At 37.1% G+C, this 26,251-nt stretch overlaps 1 protein-coding gene across 6 annotated transcripts in view; it reads right to left on the reverse strand.

Annotated features, from left to right (window-relative positions):
- FARS2 (phenylalanyl-tRNA synthetase 2, mitochondrial) overlaps positions 1-26,251 on the reverse strand; it is a 442,133-nt gene that overhangs the window by 143,043 nt on the left and 272,839 nt on the right. For 5 of the 6 annotated variants that reach the window (XM_036229346.1, XM_036229283.1, XM_036229309.1 and 2 more), the window contains one exon: positions 12,950-13,101. In XM_036229346.1, the coding sequence (XP_036085239.1) occupies positions 12,950-13,101 (152 nt within the window). Of the gene's footprint in view, positions 3,741-12,949; positions 13,102-26,251 lie in introns of all 6 variants that reach the window. The other variant, XM_036229413.1, reaches the window with a different exon arrangement.

Below are 26,251 nucleotides of genomic sequence, written 5' to 3' on the forward strand. Positions count from 1 at the left end.
GAAACACGGCCAGAGAGAGGTCATAGCTCTATCACTTGCAGCTTTAAGCATTTTGATTTTCCATCCTAGCATTATGCCGAAAAGGACTTTCTTTGACCAGCTTTGTTAGGTACCTACCCCTGGACCAATCGAGAAGCTGCTTCTAGAAAAGAATGCCCAAAGCTCATGTCTACTACTCCTATTACTCCAACAGAATGGCTTAGGTACACAGTGGTCTGGAAATTCTGCATTCAAGAGATCTGAAGTTTCTCTGTCTTCTCATATAGATGACATTTTTATTCCTTTCATATTACTTTAATTCAAAACTTTTCCTCTCTCCTCATCTTGGGGCAAACATACATACAAACACATTATAATGTGACTCTTTTCTATCCGACCCTGTAATTTCCTCTCTTACAATCAGAAAATGGTTTCCTAGGTAACCATGAGTAATTTGCATACTTCCAACATTCCAGCTTTCTGGTTCTGGGAGCTCAGAGCTTTAAAATACATTCTATATAGAATATGACCAACCTACTTAAAAGCATTTTTCTTTTTTCTTTTTCTTTTTTTCCTTTTCTCTATCTGAACATTTGGTCCAAACCACATTATTTTTAAACAGTTTACTTGGAACCCAATTTATTGCAACTCAACTCCTGTCCCTAGGGAGCAATTCCCATCCCACTCTATTTCTCTCCTGTAAAAAAGGGCCATAATCAATAGTAAAGAGTTTTGGTCACCCAACTGGAAAATGTTACCAATTGGGGTGTATCTTTTTGGCCTGTATGGAAAAAGATGTTATTTATAGCCTGAGAAAATATGATATAACATTATGTTATTGCTGAATTTTCCCTTTTTTATAATAACTTATCGAAAATGTTTACTGAGTACTTACTATGTTCTATATCCCAAATATAGTGGAAGGTGCAAGATTCGGTGCTTGACAGTAACTCACAGTGCAGTGGTAGAAAAATGAATCAATACAATGCAAGGTGGCAATTGCTAAAATGGAAGAATGTGCTAGAAATGCTTATTTCACCATTACCTTAGAATTTCAAAAATTGCATACTTGTCTACATTGAGGGGCAGATGATCTGCTAGGAGAAACCCCCATATTTAATGAATGCTAAGGAAAGTGATTATTCCAGTAAAATTCTATGTAAATGTCTAGACCACAGCTGTCATCTCTTGAACAAATATTTCGCCTGCTTAATTTTCACTACAAGTTTCCTCTCTTCTCATCTTACTATTGTCACTTTCCTTCGGGGGGAAGTAGAGACTAAGAAAAGTAGCCATATCTGTCAAACACAGAAAATAAAAACTTTTGTGGGGTGTTCCTTCTCCTCTGAAACTATTACACACATAAGCCATCTTACAAAATAGTTATGTTCACAGAAGATTATAAGGCAACTGGCATATTGTTGATTTTGTCCTCATATCTAAATTGTGCTCCCATGGAAAATATTTTCAGTCTTAACTGAGATTTAGTCAGGTCTGAGCTGAAATCCTCAAGCTTTCCTTTACATGTATTTACCTGAAGGGGAAAACCTAAGGAGAGGGTTTGGGGGAGGGGCCTTACAAAGTAGGTAAGAAGATGAGACTCAAAGCAGAGCTGCTAGAGTCCCAGGTAACACGTATGACATCAGTGGGGGAAGGCACAGCTCTGCACAAACCCAAAATAACATAGGACACCAAGAAAACTCCAGTGATGTCCAGAAAGAAACCCTGGGGGCCCAACAGGGGCATCCTCTCTTTCAGTGGAAGTAAGTTTGTTTGATCCCTTTGGGACTTCCAGAAGTACCTGAGAGGGATTTTGCAGGAGACAGATCATGTGAGCAGGCGGGTGATGACATGCTGGGTATACTTGAATATAAGTTTCCTAATTCTTTCCTCTCACTGTCACAAGTGGCCCCTACCAACCCAGGGTTTCCTTACTTGCGCTACATTGCCTTGCAGTGTCCTTTTCTTTTTGTAAATCTTATGGAACATTCCACCTTGCTCTGTCCTCACTAAACACCTGTTCGAATTCTCATCATGATAACACCTTCCCTGGTTCCAAATACATTTGAGTAAGATCACAGTGAAGCTATAGACTACTAAAACAAAACAAAGAGAAAACAAACTGAAGTTTCTGTAAAGACCTGCTGGCCTCCTGGATTTTTTAACTTAACTCTCCACCCGCCACATTTTAGATTCAGCCTCATTCTGAACTTCAAGCCCAATCCCAGCTCTAAGGAGGAGATGATCAGGAGCCCTGGCCAGCAGCTCACCAGTGTGGCATTCAGGCAGTCATGCTGATGATACTGCTGCAATGCCTGGGGTTCATACCCCAAAAGAGTGGCCTTTACGTTCCTCTGTAACTAAGCCTACCTATGACTCCTTTCTGCCAATAACTGGACTGCTGCCTCTAAGCCGGGCTTCTCTGTGACTGCTTTTCTGCTCTACCACACTCTTTACTGTGCTCACTGACTGCTCGGCCTCTACCAAGTGTCCCTAATGAGATACTCTAGATCTTGGGTGCTTTCTGGATCATCTGTGCATACCACTGGTCCCTCCTGGAGTTGACCTCTCATTCCTACATGTGCCTGCCCCCTGCCTTCTTATGTACACCTTCCTGGCTGCTACTTGACCCTAAGTTACAACCAAGTTAAGAATAATAACTAGCCTGAGGGACGCATGGGGCTACTGCACGGCACCACCTTAGCCTATACACTGTGAGCCGTGGCCCTGGTCTTGTGTGATGCTGAAGCCCAGAGGGATTGGCTTGTTTCTTGCTCAGAGGAGACCAGCAAAGTGGCGCCAAAATCTGTCAAGGCTATTTCTCCTGTTTAGAAATTTTAATTTTTGAAAAGTGACTTAAAGTGGTCTCACTTATATATCCCTGAGACCTCCTTATAAAGCAGAGGCTCACTGTTAGAGATTCAACTCCAAAATCCATAATTACGATAATCGTTTGGTTATCCTATGTAAAATTCTGAGGCTGTACAGTGTCAGGCTGTATTTGGATTCATAAATTTCTTGGTTACTAAGATACATCAGTAATTGATGGCTGTGGAACATTCAAGGCCAAGCTCCTGTGGGGTATGAAGAATGAGGTAACTGACATAGGAACAGACAATGGCGGTGGGTGTGGGAGAACGAACCCCAATTGCTGGCTCTGGGCATCACATCTGGGTGATACCCAGTCAAAAGAAGTGACTTTGTGAACTGGGATAACAAATTGAAAGAACCAAAACAATTTAGAGCCTTAATAATAATTGCCCAAAATGATAGAGTGGGATTCTCCCCCGCTATCTCATTTCTGCTAATAATTCTGTGATTTGTTTTCCCTTCATAGGTTGCCCCTGGTGCACATTTTAATGTGCTTTAATCTGATCAATACTGTTAGGATGGGACAAGGAAACATCAGGGGACGTGAGGTACTCTTATCTTGCATCTTGGAAAGAGAGCACTGAATCTCTACTCCACAAATAGGTACCTTGGGTAGCCAAGGGAAGACAGTACCCAAAGAACCCCCTAAAAGCTACTAATTGAAAGTTAGAGGAAAGAGTGGCTTCATTGTTAATTTTCACAAAGGTGTGCTGTAAAACAGCAGACGACTGAAGATGCAGCTCATTCAATTCTTGGCCTCTCTCCTTGTCTAGCTGTCGTCAAGCAGCCTCTCTGCTTCTTCCTGCACTGTGCAGAGATGCTATTCCTGGGGTCCTGCCAGGTCAGCGCTGAGGGTGATCCCAAAGATTCCTTCAGCAAATGGTGACGTGCTGGGGGATGAGGCAGAAACAAGGTGTCGAGAAACCGAACTAATTGTGTTTTAATTTGTCTAACACTGGTGGCAAACGGGCCTGCTATGTGACAGCGATGAAATGCACTGCTTGTGGACTACTTTAAAAAGAAGGCTCTGGGAAGGAGGCAAGGCAAGAAAAGTAGGAAGAAACAAATATCTGGGCCAAAATTGGTTTTCTTAAAATTGCTTTCTGGGCTCTCAGAACCACAACAATAAAAGTTCTTACACTCACAACACTAGCATTGCAAGAAAAATGAAGAAAGGGAAAGAAGCCAGGAGAGTTCCGGAGTGGGCGTGGCTGCCTCTGGCCATCTCCTCAGCGCTGCACGCTGCCAGTGTCAAGGGGAAGCCATGTCTGTCCGACAAGCCAGCCAGGATTAGCTGTAGCTGGCTTTTCAGTATTGATCAACCGTTAAGTTCAGATAACTGCACTTACTTGGCTCTGTCAAAAGGTACAAGATCAGGAAGTGATTTGCAAACCAGAGATGTCATTCCGCATACCACTGTCCATAGCATTTTTCTAACACACAACCCAGAGAACAGCCATACTGACTACATAGCTCTGCTGACCAGCATCTCTGTCACTTAACATATAATTTCTTTTTTTCTGATTAAAAATTTACTCCTTAAGTTGTAGGAAGAACATGCATCATTTCAGAATGGCAGTTTTACATAAAGTCTCATTCTACTTCCCTTTATTACCATTATGTCCTAGTCATATGTATCTGGCTGCCAAATCCAAGACTCTTAGCTATGTGGAGGTTATTCTTTATTTTAATAAACAAAATAGGTTGATTGTGGAAGCTATTGGTTTTTACTGAACAGCTAACAACTTCTTTAGAACTCTGTGAAGTTTTCAAAGCATTTCATATACACAGGCTCATGTAATTTTTGCAGCTACCATTTAAGGATGATATTACAATTCTCGGTGGTAGATGAGAAAACTAAGGCTTGGAGAGTGCCAATATCAGATATCTAGGATGTGGAAAGTTAGGATTCAACTCACAGTTTCTGACTTAATTCTGAGTTCTTTCCAGTGAGCTACATTGTCTCTACTTCTTATGTCATAAACTAAGTTCCTCTAAGGAATAACGAAGAATCAATTTGTCATCTACTAAGCATCATGTAGCAAGCCTCTTCCACTAATACAAACATTGTGGGAAGACGAAAATGAGCTACCAAACCATAGCCCAACGTAAGGAGTTTCCGTCAAGTGGAATTGCCTAGAAAGGTTTAAATTCAAATAAACAATAAAAGATATGACTGAGCCAACAATTAGGAGCAGTTACAGAGAGTTCTATATATACATGGAGTAGACTGGTGGGGGACGGGGAAAGAGGAAGGTGGTGCTTGGATATTTGTTCTGAAAACTGTCTAGTGAATCTGTTTGAAAATGCTCAGCCGGTGCTTCTTGTCCTGGAAAGCAGGGTTGAGCTGTTTTATTAATGATACCTGACTAGATTGACAATGGGTTCTTGGCCCGATAATGTTCCATACACAGACTGTCCAGAACTCCGGGAGGCAGCCTGGTGCCAAGGACTCTGCCCAAAAGTGATGATCACAGTTTGTTCAGTCAATTAGGTTAGTTCCTTTCAGAATTTGTACTGGTATCATGGAGAGGACTGGCCAGAAAAGACTTCGGCCAGTGCAGAAAAAGGTGGAGATGTTAATCTGTATATAAGTGGGGGCAGGTGGATGAAGGATACAGAAACTGAACAGGAGGAACAAGGAGAGGGACAAAGGAAGAGGCACCCAGAGGCAGATGGTCAGGGGCCCTGCGATCTGCCTCAGTTCTGAACAGCTTTCCAGTTCTGATTCAGGTATATCCTTAAATAAATCTCCATTGTCTTAAAGTGGCCACCGTGAGTGAATCTGTCCTGGCAACAAAAAAACCTAAATATCTGGAGTTCTTTTTATGAAACACAAATTTTCTATTAAAGAGCATTTAGTCAAGATTAATTAGAATCGGGATTGAGTACATCTCATTCACAAGGTATCAGAAGGAGATAAACATAGAGGGCTTGTTATCCTGTCTCCTTGGTAAATCTTCCCAGATCAATGGCCTCTTTCCTCTGACTCTATAGCCCTAGACATGTGCCTCTTATTTTAAGTTAATAAGAGTTTACTGAGCATCAATTATGTGTAAGAAACTATGCAGACCATTTATTAGGCTTAATCAATCTTACTGTCGCCTCATGTTTTTTATTGCTAGTTCACTTTTCCTGTATTATTTGTCTCCATAAAAACTGGGATCTTGCTTCAACATCCTTGTGGTCCCAAACAGTTCAAAGTTTCCCACAATATATGAACTCAAGAATCAACTGGTAAATATATTTATGGTTCAAAGAAGTCTAAAAATGGTAGTGCCTGAGTCAGAAGCTACTGAATTTCGGTTAAAGAGAAAACAAAGAAATATCTGCATAAACAGTAAATCGATTGATACGTAAAACAAGGTCAGAGGCCTGTCCTCTTGACCCATGAGGCCAAGTAGACCAAGGGCAGGCATCTGACTGGAGTAGAGCCTGTCCACCAGCTGGTCAGTGATCTTTGACCTAGTGAGAAAGTTGAGTTGGGCCAACTGGTTTGCTTTGTTGAAAGTGTCCGACTTGGACAAGAGACCTCCAGTTGGTGCTCAGAGCTGTAACCTGAAAGTCATTTAGACATGGGCTCGGCAGGATATTTTGAACTCTGCAAGATACAAAAAAGCAGAAGTTGTATGGTGGAAAGGTAGGGAAAGATAGAGTGAATGTGAAAAAATAAAATTGCATAGAGAAGTAGAAATTGGTAGACATAGCATAGAAAGAATGATGGAGACAAAGAAAGGTCAGACCCTGCCTTAGTTATTACTCTTTTGGAAATCTAATTGGTTTGTCCAGCTTTTTCCGTGTTTCATCAAGTGTGTTCCTTGGAACCACAAGAACCGCCACTACGGTGCCTCTCTTTGTGAGGTCCTTCTATCCCTTCTCCCAGCTGGTCATAATATAAAAATAATGCACAATTTTAAGAAATCTTTTTCATAAGAAATTAGACATTCTCTGTTAAGTGAAATCCCAATAGTTCTCAACTGGGGGCAATTTTGCCAGCCAAGGGATATTTGGCAATGTCTAGAGACATCTTTGATTGTCATAAATGGGGTTGGGATTGGGTGTGTGCTAAATCTAATGAATTGAGGCCAGAGGTGCTGCTAAACACCTTACAAGGCACAGGAAAACCCCCATAACAAAGAATTATCTGGTCCAAAATATCAGTCATGCAGAGGCTGAAAACCTTGACCTAGAACCAAAGGGGTGATAATACAAAGCATATACCATCTTCTACATTCAAAGGTCAGATGTCATTTGATACATACACATGGAAAAAGTCAAGACTGGGAACATGTAAAAATGTTAAGAGTTGTATTAGGGTGTTGAGATGATGGGTGAATCTCTACCCTTTTTATTTTCAAAGTTTTATGTGTTGGCATTTTTATTGCATGCTATTTAGAAATAAATAAGCAAATAAACACACAAAAAAAAAAAGAAAAAAGAAAAGAAAAAGAAATAATAGAAAGAACTGGAGAAGTAGGAAGGAAGGAAAAGTCACTAGAACTGCCTCATCCATAGTTGTTCCACACCACACCATTAAGAGTTATGACCAGGTAATATCCACGACTCATAACCACTCAGAAGAGGGGCCAGCCACACTGTAAAGGTACCTCGCAGGTGAAGTCCCTCTTCAGAATTCTGTTAAAAATGATGACACATGTTCTAGTATACCTACAGGACTACCCTGGAAATATTGCAGGTTTGGTTCCAGACCACTGCAATAAAGTGAGTATCACAATAAAGTGAGTCACACATTTTTTTTTGGTTTCCTAGTGCCTATAAAAGTTACATTGACACTACACTGTAGTCTATTAAGGGTGAAATAGTAGTATGTCTAAAAAAAAATCAAAAGAGTGTATATACCTTAATTAAAACTACCTCATTGCTAAAAATGCTAACCGTCACCTGAGCCTTCAAAGAGTAGTGATCTTTATGCTGGTGCAGAGTCTTGCCCCCATGCTGATGAAAATGCAACATTCACAAAGTGCAATAAGGTGAAACACAATAAAATGAGGTAAGCCCATACTTTGCCAAATTTTTAAAAACTGCAAGTGGTCAGTCACAAAGAACATAACACTGTGAGGAAGATCAAGTAGGGCTGAGGAGAATAGGGAGAGCTAAGACTCAACTCTGCTGTCCACAGTTCAGCATGTTCACTTCTAGCATCTCGGCTCCAACCAGATCCCAACTAATAGTACATGGGTTCAGGAAAACTGTCCATGAGTGTTTGAAGAGGATGTGGCAGAGTAAGCAGCAGCCTCAGGAACAAGGTGTAAGTCTATGCGCAGAACTAGTTTGGGGACATCCCCAGTCAGCCCCTTGTGCTGAATCCTGGGACATTTTTCACTATCACCTTTTTCTTGTAGCGAAATAAAATGCTTTTTTAAACCCCCTAAAAACTTTCAAAAAGTTCTGCCCTAAGCTCAAAAAGAATCTGTCCTATTCCAGTCCAGTTTACTTATAGCCCATCTCCATAATGGGGGGTGAGGGGAAGAAAAAAGAAACAAACAAAAAAAAACTATGGAAAGCTGTATAGAGGTTCCTCAAAAAACTAAGAATGGATCTACCATATGATCCAGCAATCTTTCTACTGGGTATTTACCCCAAAGACTTGAAAAAACATATCCAAAAAGATATTTGCACACTGATGTTCACAGCAGCATTATTCACAGTGGCCAGGACATGGAAGGAAGTGAAGTGTCCTATGATAGATGACTGGTTAAAGAAGCTGTGTTACGTATATACAATGGCATATTACTCAGTCATAAGAAGAGATGAAGTACTGCCATTTACAACAACATGGATGGACCTTGATATAATCATACTAAGAGAAATAAGCCAGACAGAAAAGGTTGAAAAATCACATGATATCACATATGTAGGATATAAACCTAAAAGCAACAAATAAATAGGACAAATAAACAGAGACTCATGGACATGGACAATGGACTAGTGGTTACCAGAAGGGAGGAGGGAGGGAGAAGGGGGAAGGAGGAAAATTTAAAAATAAAATGTTAAAAAAAAATTATGTATATATAGTATAAAAAAATAAACTAACATTAAAAATAAAATTGGCTTGCTTCACCAAATGAAGTATTAGCAGTTGAAAATAATGATTAAGTTTTCTTTTGCTCTTTTCCCTACCTCAGCCTAAGAAATATTTTAAGCAATTGCGCTTTCTCATTATTCAGTACATGCATGTAGTGCAATATTCCAAAGGTATGAAAGCATATACAGTGATCCTGACTCTCTTCTCCAGAGATAAATCACTGCTATACTTTTCATTACATGAAATTTGGAACTACAAGGCCTCTTCTGCACATTAAGTGGCCTGAAGAATAGGTGATAAAGGTGTTCTGGGAGAAGGTTCTGAATGGCGAACTGGAACAAAATGTCATTTTCTAACCTGAACAATTATATTCCTTCAGGACACAAGTTGTTATTTGTAATCAAGAAAAAATTTTCCCAGTTGTCTAACATTATGAAGTTAGGTTCATATTCAGCACTTTATGTTTTCCTGAAACATCCTGAGATATGTTCTTGTTCAAAATATAACACTCAATTTGTTCAACTACTTGTTTATTTCAGAATAAACAAGTGGCTTTGTCTTTCACTCAGTAGTAGCATTTCTCATTTTTTGATGTTAGGCAGAGAAAGGGTCAGAGGTCTTTTGGATTATCTGATAACATTTAATTGATGTGTTTAGAGAATGAAATAAATCTTGAGGTCAAGGTATACCTTGATAAGTACAAGGTCATGTGACCCTTTGCTTGGCACTACCCAAGGCAGGAACTCTTTTTCTGACTCTAAATGGGAGGGTTCTAGGAGGGTGCAGGATGCTCAAGGAAAACTGACTTCCCAGGGGAGGATTTTAGACATTTTGAGTGAGGGGTCTTTTAAAAAAATTATATGTGCTTCCTTCCCTCTTATCAAGGGTCAGTAAACTATGGGCCAAACCTAGCCCATCATCTGATTTTGTAGTTAAAACTTTACTGGAACATAGCCATGCACATGTGATTTTACTTGGTCTCTGGTTGCTTTCTAAGTGGCAGAGTTGAGTGAAAGAGACTGTATGGTACACAAAGTAAAAAAAATATTACTATCTGTCCTTTAATAGAAAAAGTTTGCTATCCCTGTCCTAGATATTCTCAAGAATCATCACACAGTGAGCCACAATTACTAAATAACGTGTTCTTTTCCTCGGTACTATACGAATAAGGTTAGTTGGTCACTATTGTGGCTGTTAGTAACAAAGATTTGAAAAATAATGGCTTAAACAAGATAATTCTTTCTCACATAGAAGTCCAGAGCTGAACCAACATTCCAGTGTCAGAGACCCAGGCCATACTCCACACAGCTTCCACTACCAAGGTCCAGCATGGTTGCTGAAGTGCCAGCCAATACATTCATGTCCAGGTAGCAGGAAGGAAAAGAGATAACCTCAACCCCACTTTTTAGGAAACTTCTGGAAATACCACTCAACACTTTTTATAAATCATTGTCTAAATTTGGCCACATAGATACACCTAGCTGTAGCGGAGGCTCAGAAGTGTAGACTTTTAGTTGGCTGGCAAGCTGCTTAGATTCAAAAAAAAAAAAAAATCAAGGTTACATTATCTTTAAAACAGGGGGTTGGATATTGAGAGATAATTAGCAAGCTCTGTCAAAGGAACCTTAGTCCAATAGCCAAGCTTCTTATTAGGACAGGTGCATGCTCTATAATCATTTGGCATAGCTCCAAAACAATAGGCCTTAAATATTTGCTTAACATTAACTTAAGAAATCATAAGATCAGTGCCAGTGAGAAGTAATTTTTGGTTGGTTGTTTTCAAATTTCCAATCAAAAATATTGTCTCTGTCAGAAGGAAATTGGACAAATTCTCCTTTCACCAGTTAGTATGGGGTCATGTGTGTAGACCTGAGGTAGCAGAATACTCCCATATAGTCCAGTGATTTTTTTCTTAAAGGACTGTCCACCTGCCCATTCTGTCCCTGCGTCCATGGGACCCTGATACCTTCCCATTCCCACTGCAACCTCTCCAGGTAACATGCCCATTCCATCTACTCTCATTACTATAAATCGCTTGCAAGTCAGAAAGAACTCAATATTTACCTCCTTCCCCAAACCACACCTGCCTCATGTCCAGAGCAAAAATATCTCAAAGTAACATTTAGATTCTGATAATCTCCAACCAAGAAAGGCTACTCATTTCACTTTTAACAACAGTGATACAAGAAGTGGAAGTGGATCTAAGGCAATATTGGAAAGCAAGAGCTTGAGAAGAAAAAAATTAAGAATGGATTCTGAATCCTTAGTTTGAGGAAATTATCTGCATATTAAATAAGAATGGAAAAAAATGATCTCACGTGCCTTTGATATATTGGTTAATACTTAGCAATCAGTCTTATTCCCATACTTTCCCTCCTCTTTGAAAGTCACTAGACTTCAGTATCAATATGTAAACTCTTAGAAATTTCCTTCTCACATAAAAGTCCAGGGTAGAATGGGTACTCCATTGTGTCAGGGACCCAGGCTATCACATGCGTTCTATTTTCTGTAAAGTTAGAAGACAGATATCATTTGCAAGCTCTAAAATATATTTAGAGCTTCCAAAAATAGCTGATAACAAGTAGAAGCCAAATGGGAGGAAATAAAGAGAAGAAACACCTCAGAGGGGCATATCTCCGGACATGTATCCCAGCAAAAATACATTTCTCAGAGTTGAGGGTTACAATCTAAAAGTGCAAAGTGTAGATCACCAATAAGTGTTGAAATTAGAGTTGGCAAAGGTAAATCTCTTTGTAACAAGGGCATACCTATACAAAGAATCAAAGAAATGAATGAGCCATATTTAAAGAAAGAGCTGGTTTCTTAGCAGTGCAAAAAAAAAAAAGAAAGCCTTATTGAAAACTACAAGCCAAAATGACTACTAGCCCCTCCCTGCCAAGTGAACTCTCAACCTCACCCCTCAACCTTATGCAAATAGCTGGTTCAGAAAATCCAGTACATTCAAATATGAGTGACAAAAATGCAAAAATATGCATACCACTAACATATCAATTAAAAATAGGAAAAAATAAGGAAAATGGAAGAAAGCTTTAATAACAGGAAAGTCACAGAAAAATGTTGTCAATGGATCATATGAAGCTTTTAGCCAAATATTTTACAATGAATTTTGAAGACCAAATAAAGCGATTTCTGTATGAAAGAAAAAATCCAAAGAAGAAATAATTTAGAAAAGTTAGCAAGAAAACAGGAGTTGAAATGTGAGATTTCAGAACTCAGAAAAGGGGAAAAAACAAAGTAACTGAAGATGAAAATGAGATGTGTGCAAGAAAGAAGAGATTGCAGAAAACACGGTAAGGGACAGAGAAGACAACAGTGAGGAAAGCATTTAAAATGAAGTGGAAATAAAGAGTTTTGAAACACGAGAGTGAAAATAATACATAGAGAAATCAGACAAAGGAGAGCCTCCTCCTGCATAACTGGAATCCCTGAAGAATAGAATCATGGATCAGAACAAATCCTTAAAGATATAATTCAAGAGAACGTTTATAAAACCAAAGTAGAGTCAAATCTGATTAATGAAAGACAACTACACACACACACACACACACACACACACACACACACACGGAGAACAGGTCAACACTGAAATGAATCCTGACAAAGTTATTAAACTTTATCCTAGGACCTAACATACATTTGGCTTGTGGTATATGCTTAATAAGTATTCACTGAGAGACTAACAAAACATTTTCTCCACAAAATCCTCTTTTTCCGTTATCCTCTGTTCCTGGGATGTTATGTGGTACGAAATCACTTCCAAAAGCAATACTGAAAAACTCCAAGATCTTTAAAGCATTCTGTTTCATGTACTTTCTTTACTAAGGCAGGAAAGATTAAAAAATACATTTTAGAAAAGTTTTCAGAAAGGACTGATATAAAATGCTTTTCTTATAAGTTATACATTCACTATAAATTCAGAAGGCATTATGTCTCATATGCATTGTTTTGACAAAATTTCATTATATGTTCCCATATGCCATTTGTCACACTGAGAGAAAAAAAGATAAAATCAGAAAGGTTTTTTTTACTTACTTTGGGTGTTCAAACTTGTCTATAAGATCAACTTTTTCCACCAAGTCTCCTCCAATTGTTCGGACTAAGTCATAGAAATCATTTTCTGTGTAATTCTCAGAAGGCAACCAGAATGAAATGTCATTTATCACAGCAGGATATTTGCTAAGAGGCTAACAAAACAAGAAGAAAAGATAGATTGATTTGTTAGTTGGATGAGAATGTTTAAATTTTTCATGGAAAGTTACACATGGCTAATTAGAAAATTCTGGTAAAGCATTATTTTAGCACTTGAATTTTTAGGAACAAAATCAACTTAATAGATAAATCGATATTCAAAATTAGCAAATTCCATTAAGAATGTTTCAGATTCTTATAACATTCATGTGCAACATTACCGCATATTATATTCATATCACCAATAATGTTCAATTTGGTACAAAGCAATATGAATTTATGGTATTTCAGTTTTTTCCATTTGAATACTAGAGGAGAAAAGTTCAAATTTAATTAACGAGCAATTCATTAACTTCTTGTGATATTTTCAGGAAGCCATTTTAATGGGAAATAAGGGCTTATCAAAATTGATATTTCAATTAGTAATGTCATTATTTGTTAGTATTGCTAATTATAAAGAACTGAACTGAAAGTAGTCATTTAAGGAGTTATTTTTCAAGTTATGCCTCTACGGATGTGATAAACACAATGTAGCCATTTCCTCCATTTTCTCCATTTTTCCCCAGTTTATTAGGGCTCACTATTTCATCATTATATTGGATAGAAATTTAAAATTAGATACTTTTTGAAGTTATTGCATTTGATTACATGGCCAACATATATGAGCATGGTTTAGGGTTAGAAGTTACCACCACAATAAAAAATGTTTTATTAAATGTTTCATTATATAATTACGAAGTCTCCTAAGTGAATATCTGTTAAAGTGATAAATTTGTTAGAAGGCCAAACTTATAAATCGACTTATTCCAAGACTGATATCACTACCCTTTGGCGAGGCACTGATCAGAAAGAAATATAAAACTTTTAAATGGCAAACCCTCTAAACAACCAAATGCTCAAACATAAATGATTATTCAACTTGAGACAGCAATAAAGTTTTCAAACTCATCAGTTCAGAACACACATTTCAAGTGAACATAATAAAGCTCCATCCAGGTGTTCCGAACAAAATACCAAAGCTCCTGAAAAACAGCCCTGTTTTCTCTCCTAAAGTCAAGACACTATGATAATCCATGGATTAATGTAGCAGTTTGAGATGACAGTTTGGTGGTTACACATGTTACTTTTCTTTTGACAACACCCTTTTCCACTTATGCAATATGGAAATTTAGAGAGATTAGATAAAATGCTAGGGTATCCTGAAATCTTTTCAACTGATCCAAGCAAAGGGCCACACTTGTTGAGCTCTAATGTGAGACAAGATGACAGAGAAATGGGAGAAGGTCCTCAACTAAGCATCTGTGTCAGCAACCCATGGACAACAGTCAACATGATAATGTAGCAAGTGCTACATTACAGTGAATCAATTCAGCTGTTCTTCTCTAAATGGAGACACCAAGTAAGCAAAGCAGGAAGACTTGCCTCCATCCCTGGCTATACTGTGATGAGGAGATAGTGACCTTGTGGAATGACGAGGCTAGAGGTGGTCAGGAAAAGTGACCTTAAAGGGCCTTGATAATCTATAATCATAGAATTAGAAATTTTAAAATTGGAAGGGAACTTTCGGCCAGAATAAAGAGGTAAACTGAGGCAAGCTCAAATTACCAGAAATTGAATTTATTCGGTCTAGCAGAAGACCTGCAGTTCATGAAACACATGTTGTAGCAAATTACTGGCAAGTCCACTGAGGGTTTGGGGTGGACTGTATTTATAGGCAAGAAATACAAAGAGGGGAATCTAGCCAGAGTTCAAGAAGGAAGTTCACTGGCTTGAGGATGGGGAGAGATTCTTCATGGACGTTCATTGGTAGAAGGTAAGTCTTGGTCTTCTGTGAATCAGGCATTTACTTGAAATCAGTCACTTGGTTCTTAAGTTTTGAGGAGCACACAGGCGAATCTGTTCCATATCCTCTGGTTCCATTGTAGACTGAAATCCTTCCATGGACTTTAAATAGCATTTAATATTATTTGTGTTTTTTTCATTTCTTTTCTTGATCTAGATAGAGGCATGCCATTTTATTGTGTATGTTGCGTGCCAGTGAGTCAGCTCTGACTCCTGGTGACTATGAATGAGTGGTGCCCACAATGTCCCATCCTCAACAGCCCTGCTCAGCTCCTGTAGACTCATGCCTAGGGCTTCTTTTATGGAGTCGGTGCACCTCATATTTAGTCTTCCTCTCTTACTGCTGCCTTCTATTTTTCCAAACATTATTGCAAGTTTATCAAATAACCAGCTATTATTGATTAGTTCTTTTGAGATCCTCTCTGTAATTCTTGTTTGTTTTTAAAGAATTAGAAAAGGGATCGAAACTACAGATGTAGTAGAGACTTTCAAAGTCACAAGTAAATATTATGAAGCATTTAATAACAAATTTGAAAACTTGTAATAAAAGAATAATTTTCACTCAAAACAGAAAATTTAAACCAATGAGTCTGTACCAAATTGAATTACAAGTAAAATCTCACAACAAAATTGCTGGACTCAGACGGTTCATGGTATTACCTTATCAAATACTTAAAGTGAAGGTTTTATGAAAACAGAAAAAGAAATTAGCCCAACTAATTTTCTGAAGCTCCTATCAACTGTAGTCTGAAACTGGACAAGCATAGTAAAATTCATAAAAAATTATAGACCAATTTCATTTTACAAACTACATGAAAAGTCCTAAATATAACTTTAGCAAACATAATTCAATAGCACAGTAACATAATAATAGAAAGTAGTCAAGTAAGGTTTTTAGGAATAATGGGAATGATTTAAAACCAAAAAGAATCTACTAATTGACACGCTGTATAAAGAAAAAAATCATGTGGATTTCTTTTTCATAGACAGGAAGCATTTAATAAATGTAACACTCGTTCATTATAAGAAAAAGGTTTTTTGGCAAACTGTAAATAGAAGGCAACATCCTTAGACTAACAAGGTACTTAAAATTTACAGCAAACATATTTAATGTTAAAAAATTTTAAGGAGTATTCCAAATAAAGTCAAGAATAAGATAAGCATACCCACTATCATCCTTGCTTTCTCACATCATAAATTATAATCAAGGCAACAAACAGGAAAAACTATGAACTAAATAAATTGAAATGAAATAGGCAAAATTGGTGATCTAAATCTGAACCTTTCTTACTATGTATACGACTTGGACAAACGGCTTAATCTCTGTTTTCAGTTTTACTTGAAAATGGAGATATTATTAGTATCTATCTCATACAATAATTATTTTGTATATATTGTTATACATACAATAGATAAGAATTAAAATAAATGAAATAGAGATACTATGACTAAAATTCAAAAACATGTTAAGTTTAAAAAGCAAGTTTTATTAAGATGTGTGCAGTATGATATTTACATGAAGTTAAAAAATAAGAGAATAAAGTATACATATAAACCGTATTAAAACAGATGTGGGAAGCTATCTATATACCGGACTTTAGAACAATGATAATCTTTAGGGAAGGAGGGAAAACTATTCGAGAAGGGTATAAAAAGGATTTCAACTTTAAGACACAAAAGAGTTCAGGTTCAACCTTGATTTGTGCAGCAAATCCACTGAGTGACTTCTGCATGCTAGAAGTGTTGGTTGGGTTGGGGTAGAAGTGGGTGTTTTACACTCCAGTAAGTAAGATTAGCCCAACTTATACTTTATTCCCTTCATGCAGATTGATAGTTAACATCCTTATAACTCTCTTCTTATTGGAGGGTAGCAAATTATGCTACCCCAAAATATACTACTTTGTGATAAGGATTCTTTTGAGCGAAAGGAAACTGAGAAGCTGATACAAAAACAAACAAACAAACAAACAAAAAACAAAACTCCTAGCCCTCTCCTAATTTGCCTAAGAGAAGGGCATAAATTTGCAAAAGTGTCCCATCTCTCCAATCTACTAGGAGGGATGAAAATTAATCACTGGAGACCACTGTAGACTTTTATCAGCCCAGAGATGGCATTAGAGAAACCTACATAACAAACTTTACTAACTAGTTCTTGTCTTTGATTGGTCTCCTATATACTTACCTTTCCACAATTTGCCACCCCTACAGACTCAAGCTACTTTTCCTTCATCATATCACTTCTCTAAAAAATTATCATTCTTTTCCTGAACTGTGACATAAGCCCAAGTACTAACCAAATCTTTGACTTATTCATGTCTAGGTACTCCTCTGTGTTACATTAGTGCACATGTTAATAAACTTGTTTTTCTTTTAGCCTGTTATTTGTTACAGAGACCCAGCAGAGAGAGACCTAGAAGGGTAAAAGGAAAAATATTTTCCTCCCTCTCCTACATCACCCTTATACTTATTACATTGTGACTGACTTTAATGGTCTTGGAATAATATCTTTATTTTATAAGGTTGGGCTAATCCTAGGGATCTATAAACATTTTTCACAGATTGCCCTTTCTAACACCTCCTATCTCTGCCAATTATTAACACTTCCAACCTGAAAATTGCTTTCTTCTGTGTTGGGAGTTGAGGGGGTGGGACAATCACGGAGTTATATGCTTCCCTGACCTCAGGCCTACCCCAAGCCCCCCAATTGTATTAAGTGCCCCTCTTAGGTTTGTTTCTCTGCCACTATGTTATCTAGGACCAGCACTAACGTCTAGTTCATTTGTGTAGCCCAGCAGTGGCATGGTGCCTGCCTAATAAATACCTGTTGAAATCTTATTGAACTGACCACACTATGGGGGTCTGTGTCCACATTTTGCAAATTTCTCAGGGTAGTTTAGATTTTTCAAGATAATAATTATGGTCCCAAAAAGGACAATTCTCCATGTCATCTGGGTCATATGAATTTGGTTTTTCAAAGATATTGTTATTCTTACCTTTTTCTTTTATCTGAAATAGGTTTGCTTACTAAGTTTTACTCCCATGGCCCTTGTTCTCTCTCCACTGTCTCCCTTCTCCTTGCCTTTAAAAGGCTCACATATCCCTTCAGACCTGAGTCTTCAGACTTGCAGATGAGAAAGTTAGCAGCTGAAGTGCTACAGTCCAGTTACTTAACAGTTTCTTATTTAACTGGTTTTATTCTGTTCTTTCTCCAGCTTATTTAGGTGAAAGAATAACTGCTGTAATTTGGGGTCTTCTTACTTTTCTCTATATATCTTTAGATATATCCTACAAGTTTTTTTTTTTCTGTAAATTTTCTCCTTTCCTCCATTCTATTAGATTGATTGATTTAAAAAAAATATTCCAGTATTTTTCCCTCTTTGGTTTTAGGAAGATGTAAATTATATTTCTATTCTTTTACACACACATCACACACACACACACTCTTTAATAAATTGTTCTAAAGCCTAAATTTTTTTAGGGCCTCTATTTAGCTCTTAAATGAGATAGGAACCTTAGTTTATTTTAACAGCTCCTCTCCCCAACTATTAGAGTTTTAGTTTTTAAAAGCTTACAGAACATAATAGTTAAAGCATCAGTTAATTTTAAATTAAAGATTGTTTTTAAATTCTATATTTGTTTTTTGCATTCCATCTCTTTATTGGGAGACAGTTCTCCTTGGAATTTCTACACAATTTTAGCCACTGTGTAACAACAGCCTTGGAAGACAGAGGTAGTCTCATCCTTGCTGGGAGGGAACAGATTTGTTTCTTCACCAGGACAATGAAGATAACATCTACCTCAGGGGAAAGATTGTGCAGGTTTTCTAACACCATCTTTAAAATACTGGAAGGAAAACAAGCAAACAAATACATGCAAACAAACAAAAGATTGAAGGGTCCCTAAATTTGAGGGTTTTCAGCTGTGCAGTAAGCCAGAGCTGTTCCACATCGCCCCTATGGGATTGGGGTGGGGTTGAGGGTTCAGGAGAACCAATGAAAACAAGAAACTCAGGCAGCCTCTGTGCTGTAATAGTCCTTTGTCTCTGACCCATGAGTCTCATGTCATTCTGCCAGCAGCCATGAATCTGTGGCAGGCCACCCTGTTAACTTGCAAGTATAGTAAAATCTTAGGCCTTTCACACTTTCTGACAGCCTTCCTTCTTTCTCACTTGTTCTTGCAAATGAATATCCTTTAACAGTTTTTTCAGTGAAAGTATGTGGGAGGAAAACCTCTTTCAGTATTTATATGTCTGAAACCCCTCACAGTTAAATAATTTGACAGGGCACAAAATTGTAGGTTTATAGTTGTCTCTCCTCAGCACTTTGAAAATATTTTTCTGGAGCTATTAGTAATGATGACAAGTCTGCTGTCAGTCAGTGCTGTATCTTCGTAAGGAATCTGTCTCTTTGTCCTAGGTGGTTGGGCTTTATCTTTATTCTTGAGGCTCTGCACTTTGATTCTGATTAGGCCAGGCCTGCATTTATTTTTTCTTATTCTGCTCATTACTCAGAGTGTGCTTTCGATCAGAAGGTTCATGTTTTGTTCCAATTCAGAGAAATTCCAACCATTATTTGCCTGCCATTCCTTTCACTGTCTTCTTAAAATGCAATAATAAATATTGTGGAGATTCTTCATCTATCTTCCATTTTTCTTAGCTAATCTGTTTTAGATTTTTAATCTGCATGGATTTGTGCTATATTCTGGGTGAATTCTTCAATAATAGATTCTTATTTACTAATTTTCCCTTCAACTGAGTCTAGACTCATCTGTCTTTTTCTTCTTTATTTCAATGAATCTATTACTCATTTCTGAAGGTTGTAATTTTTTTCCATATCTACTTACATTTCATTCTTACTTGTTTTTGCCCCTTATTTAGATTTTCTTGATTTCGTTCTTTTTTTATTTTTAAATGGTTATTATCCCTACATTGATCTCTTTGAGGAAATTAGGCATTTGGGAAAAAAAAAAAAGTTTTCTGATTTTGCTTTAACCTCCAAGGAATTCAGATTCTGAATGTTGCTTTGGTTAGCATATTTTCAAAAACACTGATTTTTGCATAGAACTTCTAGGATTCGCATACCCAGTAAAAGCCACCATTACTATTCTCACTGTGTCCATGAGGAAACTATGGGTTACAGCCCAAGGTCGAACAGCCAGTAAGTAGCACAGCCAAGATCAAATGCAGGGCCAGCTTGTAGGTTGTGCTCTTAACCCCTAAGCTAAGGGCTCACAGAAAATGGCTCAGTTTGTAGTAATATTTTAAGGAGCAGTCTATTCAGCCTAATTAACAATTGTGTAAATAAGACCAAATCTACCATTTATCCCTATGGCGCCTTCCATGACATTTTCCCCCCCGCCCCCACCCAAATGATTCACTTGGCTTTTAGATTAATTATCTTGCTTTAAAAGCAATTTTGGTCTATTTACAGTCCATGTGATTATGTTCTTACCTATACATAAAAATCATTTTTATCTATAAAAATAGTATGCTTAAACATTTACTTTGCTCTACATTCAAATGTCTGATAGCCCTTACTTTAATTCTACCTATTCATGTTACAGTAAAAAAACTGCTGATCAAATTTGGCTGGCAGGCTTGGTGCTTTGAAATTTGAGTTGTTCTAATTCATGATTCCAAGCTGCCTTGATGTTACAGATTTTTTTTCACTTTGTCCTAATGTGTTGTTTTTATTATAACTTAATTTCACTGAGTGCCAGGAGCGCAACGTACTGGTCAGAGGTAGGCACATTTCCTGCTCGGGCAACTTTTGTTCTGGTACTGGTACTTCACCGAGAAACCACATGAGACCCACCAAGTTCTAAGCATTCTTCTAAACTTTAAGGAAGTTTCCCATATTTGTTCTTAACTTCTGACAGAATTTCAGTTCCGTTTGAGGAGACACAGAGAACAAGGTATTTCTGTAATAACATAGCGTGGAACGCTCACTTTGTCTTAACTTTTCATGTAAACCACAGCCCCACAACTTATTTTAAGAGCAGAAACAGAATTTTAAATCTTTTTGCATCTTCTCATATTTAACTTAAAGCTCTAGAACTCTTTGTTTAAAACAAATCATACACCACTATGCATTTGAAAAACAAAGAGGCAGTATGCTAGCCAGTTAAGCAGGGTGGGCCTGGGGAGCCCCACCACTACATGAGCTCCCACATTCTCCATGGGATCCTAGGGATGAGAGCAAGGTTTCAAGGCCGTGCCTGAAAGTAACAATTTTTAACTTAACGAAAAAAAGGAAAAAGCCTCAGAAATCTTTTTTAAATTTTATTTTATTAATTTCAAGTATATAGTACATTGGTTAGACATTTATATAGTTTATAAAATGATCCCCCTAATTGCTCTTTCGCTCCTCTGGCTCTCCACCTAGCCATTACATTAATGCTGACTGCAAACCCTATGCCATATTCCCCATCCCCATGATCATCTATTGACTACTAATCTGTACTTCTTTAACCCTTTACCCCTTTCTCCCAGCCCTCCCAACCCCTTCCCCTCTGGTTGTCACCAGACTGTCCTCTGTATTTGTGAGTCTGTTTTTGATTAGTTCTTTCTTTTTGTTCCTTAGATTCCACATATAAGTGAAATCATGTGGTATTTATCTTTCTGACTTATTTCATTCAGCATAATAACTTCCAGATACATCTATGTTGTTGCAAATGGTAGGATTTCATCTTTTTTAATGGCTAAGTGATATTCCATTGTATATATGAACCATAACCTCTTTACCCAGTCCTTCTGTCGGTAGGCATTTAGGTTGCTTCCATGTCTTGGCTATTGTCAATTGTGCTGCCATGAACATAGGGATGCACAGATCATTATGAATGATTGTTTTGCTTTTCTTTGGATAAATACCCAGAAGTGCAATTGCTGGGTCAAAAGGTATACCTGTTTTTAATTTTTTGAGAACCTTCCAGACTTTTCTATAGTAGCTGTACCAATCTGCAATCTCACCAACAGTGTATAATATTTCCAGTTTCTCCACATCCTCGCCAACACTTGCTGTTCTTTGATTTTTTGATGATAGCCATTGTGACAGGTGTGAGGTGATATCTTATATAGGCCGATATCTCTTATGCACATTGATGTAAAAATCCTCAACAAAATATTTGCAAGCCGAATTCAGCAATATATTAAAAATATCATACACCATGATCAAGTTGGATTTACTCCTGGGATGCAAGGTTGGTACAATATCTGTAAATCATTTAATGTGCTACATCACATTAACAAATCAAAAGATAAAAACCATATGATCATATCAATATATGCAGAAAAAGTGTTTGGAAAAATCCAGCATCCATTTATGATAAAAACTCTCAGCAAAGTGGGAATAGAGAGAACATACCTCAACACAACAAAGGCCATATTTGACAAACCTACAGCTAACATCATACTCAATGGGGAAAGGCTAAAAGCAATTTCCTTAAGATCAGGAACAAGACAAGGATGCCCACTTTCACTATCCCTCTTCAACATTGTATTGGAAGTCTTAGCCATGGCAATAAGACAGGAGAAATAAAAGATATCTGAATTGGAAAGGAAGAAGTAAAACTCTCATGCTGATGACATACTATATATAGAGAACTCCAAAGATTCCATCAAAAAACTGTTAGAATTGATCAATGAATTTAGTAAAGTAGCAGGATACAAACTTAATATTCAGAAATTGTGGTATTTTTATACACCAATAATGGAACTTTCAGAAAGAGAAATTAAGAAAACAATCCCATTTACAATTGCATTGAAAACAATAAAATACCTGGGAATCAAATTAACTAAGGAGGGAAAAGATGTGTTCTCAGATAATTATAAGTTATTGAAAAAAGAAAGTGAAGAAGATACAAATAAATGGAAGCATATACTGTGCTCATAGGTAGGAAGAATCAACATAATTAAAATGGCTATATTGCCCAAAGCAATCTATGGATTCAATGCAATCCCTATCAAAACACCAATTGTATTTTTCAGAGAGCAAGAACAAATAATCCTAAAATTTATATGGAGCCATAAAACACCCCGAATAGCCATGGCAATCTTGAGAAAGATGAACAAAGTTGGAGGCATTACACTTCCTGCTATCAAACTATACTACCAGCCTACAGTGACCAAAACAGCATATACTGGCATAAAAACAGATACATTGATCAATGGAACAGAATAGAGAGCCCAGAGATAAATCCACGCCTACATGCTCATTACATATATGACAAAGGAGGCATATATGCAATGGGGTAAAGACAGTCTCTTCAATAAATGGTGCTGGGAAAATTGGACAGATACATTCATAAAATATAAACTGGACTACCTTCTTACACCATATATAATAGACTCGAAATGGATTAAAAACTTAAATGTAAGACCCGAAACCATAAAACTTCCAAAAGAAAACATCAGCAGTAAACTCTGATGTTGCTAAGAATGATTTCTTTTTGGATATATCTCCTCAGGCAAGGGAAATAAAAGGAAAAATAAACAAATGGGACTACATCAAACTAAAAAGTTTTGTACAGCAAAGGAAATCATCAGCAAAACAAAAAGACAACCAACTGAATGGGTGAAGATATTCGCTAATGACATATCGTATAGGAGGTTAATATCCAAAATATACAAGGAACTCATACAACTCAACAACAACAACAACAAAAACAATCCAATTAAAAAATAGGCAAAAGATCTTAACAGATACTTCTCCAAAGAGGAAATATAGATGGCCAATAGACATATGAAAAGATGCTCAAGGTCACTAATCATCAGAGAAAGTCACTGAAATCTTTGTTCAAATAAAATATCATATGTGCCTCTGGTTAAAGAAGGAATTGCAGAGGGGGTGGGAGCCTGCATCCCAGACCAGTACCTTAAAGCATTGGTGGGATATTTAACACAGAATACAAATGTTAAGAGAATATCTTTTTGGAATGATGAAAATGTCCTAAAATTGACTGTGGAGATGGTTGCACATCTCTATGAATATAGTTAAGACAGGTGAATCATACAAATTAAATGGATAAATTATATAGAATGTGGATATCTCAGTTATTATGTAAACAATAAATGAAAAAAATGTACTGACCAAAGATATAAGGGTCTCTAGAAATGGAGTTTTGCTATTTTCTATTCAGTCTCTACCTCGTCTTCATTATAATTCATCTCTTAAATTCACTTTTTCAGGCTAATAATTTATCATTTCTGAAGCCAGCATTACTGTGTACTCTAGGTTTTCCTCTCAGAAGTAAAATATTTGTAGAAGTTTTGCCCAATCATTTAAGTCTTCTATGAAAATTCTTATCTGTATTTTCACAGTCTTATACAATCACTGTATTTTGTGAGATCACATATAGTTTTAAGTTCATAATTTTTCTCAGTTAACCATATTTACTAGAAGACAGATATTTCCCTTCCATATGCCTCAAGTAAGTGAATGGAGGTCCTACACTTAAAAACACAATGAGAAACTGGTTAACCCCTAACAACAAATTTAACCTCAAAATGGTTTACATTGAGAGCATGACCTCCAGGAGCTGGCTTGCCAGTTCTGTTTCATTTTATGTTACTGCAATCTCTACATGTTCCACATTCTGTTAGGGATTGGATGTGCTATGAGGTAAATCGGAGGGCCAGCTAGAGAAAGTAACTTGAACTTGCCCAAATTCACACAGAGCTGGCCTTCTGACTATTCCAATGTTTGGAAGAAAATGAGCAAAGCAAAAATTAACCTGAAGAACTTACAGCATCTGACTTCCAATGGCCTGTTCGAAATTGAAGTAAAGATGAAGAGTTCGACTCCCACAGACAGGAGACCTTTTATAGAGCAGACCCTTGCATTTGACCTTCCTCCCTTCTTCCTCATCCTACACCCTGTCTGTGGTCCTCTTAGGTCATATACCTTATACTACATGTTTTAATATTTCTTCTTGACCTCCATAATGCCAAAGAATTAACACTGTTTTAGTTGCTTCTCAGCAAAAGACCCCAATGGACAGACACCTGCCCCTTGTCTGTGTCTAAAGCTTTGTTCTCCATCCTGTTTGGTGACAGAAGTGCCCAAGGAGGTTGATTAGGTTAATTACTTCTGAAAACATTTATTGATTTGTTTTTCTAGAAAATAGTCCAATATCAACTCCTGGCCATAGGGTAGAAATGGATGGGGAACAAAAAGATAACTATAATCACCTAAATTTTTGAGAGAAAACATCGTAGCTTCTCTGAGAAAAGAAAGGGGAGGCAGGGAGATGGGAAGGGATGAGACGAAATGGGATAAGATGGGATGGGATGAAATTAGGAAGAAAATAGATGATATGCAAGGTACTAGTTGACAGTCATCACAGGTGGGTGACCACTCAATAGGCCTCCATTGTATTATAGTTCATAACATTATTTGCAAATATCAAATATTAGATAAAAAGAAAATGAAAGCAAAAAAAAATCAATGCTTAGTCATTTACTTAGAGAAATTATGTAACTGGAGGGAGATGCTGGCTCCAGTTTAAGCATTCATTTTAAAAAGAAATAGTTTTCCCTTTATTTAAGATAAAATTCCAGCTGTTAATATTAGGTTGTATTTCAACAAACAAAACAATGAGTTCAACTTCCCATGTTAGGGAGAAATGGGAAGCATTATTTTCTTCTGTGCCAAATCCAAATGAGTCCAACAAAGTCTACAGCAAAGTTCCCAGAGGGCAGATGTGACACCTTAGTACAAAGTCAATGGAATATGTATACAGGGTACTGATTGAGAAGCTAGAGCTCATCATCACCAAGCCAGTATTACAGGAAATGTTAGCGGGACTTCTTTAAGAAGAAAAAAGAAAATAAAAAGATAAAAAATATGAATAATAAAATGGCAATAACTACATATCTAGCAACAATTACTTTAAATGTAAGTAGACTAAATGCTCCAATCAAAAGATAGGGTGTCTGAATGGATAGGAAAACAAGACCCGACACATATGCTGCCTACAAGAGACTCACTTCAGATCGAAAGACATGCACAGGCTGAAAGTAAAGAGATGAAAGAAAGATGTTTCGTGAAAATGGAAACAAAAACAAAGCTGGGGTAGCAATACTTATACCAGACAAAATAGATTTTAAAATAAAGGCTGTTACAAGAGACAAAGAATGATTTAGTAATCCCACTTCTGGGTATTTATTTGAAGAAATCCAAAACACTACTTTGAAGAGACACGTGAATCAATGTGTTCATTGCAGCATTATTTACAATACCCAAGATATGGAGGCCACCTGAGTGTCCATCAGTAGATGAATAGATATTGAGGAGGTGGTACATATAT

This window comes from Rousettus aegyptiacus, unplaced genomic scaffold, assembly GCF_014176215.1.
Source record: "Rousettus aegyptiacus isolate mRouAeg1 unplaced genomic scaffold, mRouAeg1.p scaffold_m13_p_1, whole genome shotgun sequence".
NCBI classification, from domain to species: Eukaryota; Metazoa; Chordata; class Mammalia; order Chiroptera; family Pteropodidae; genus Rousettus; species Rousettus aegyptiacus.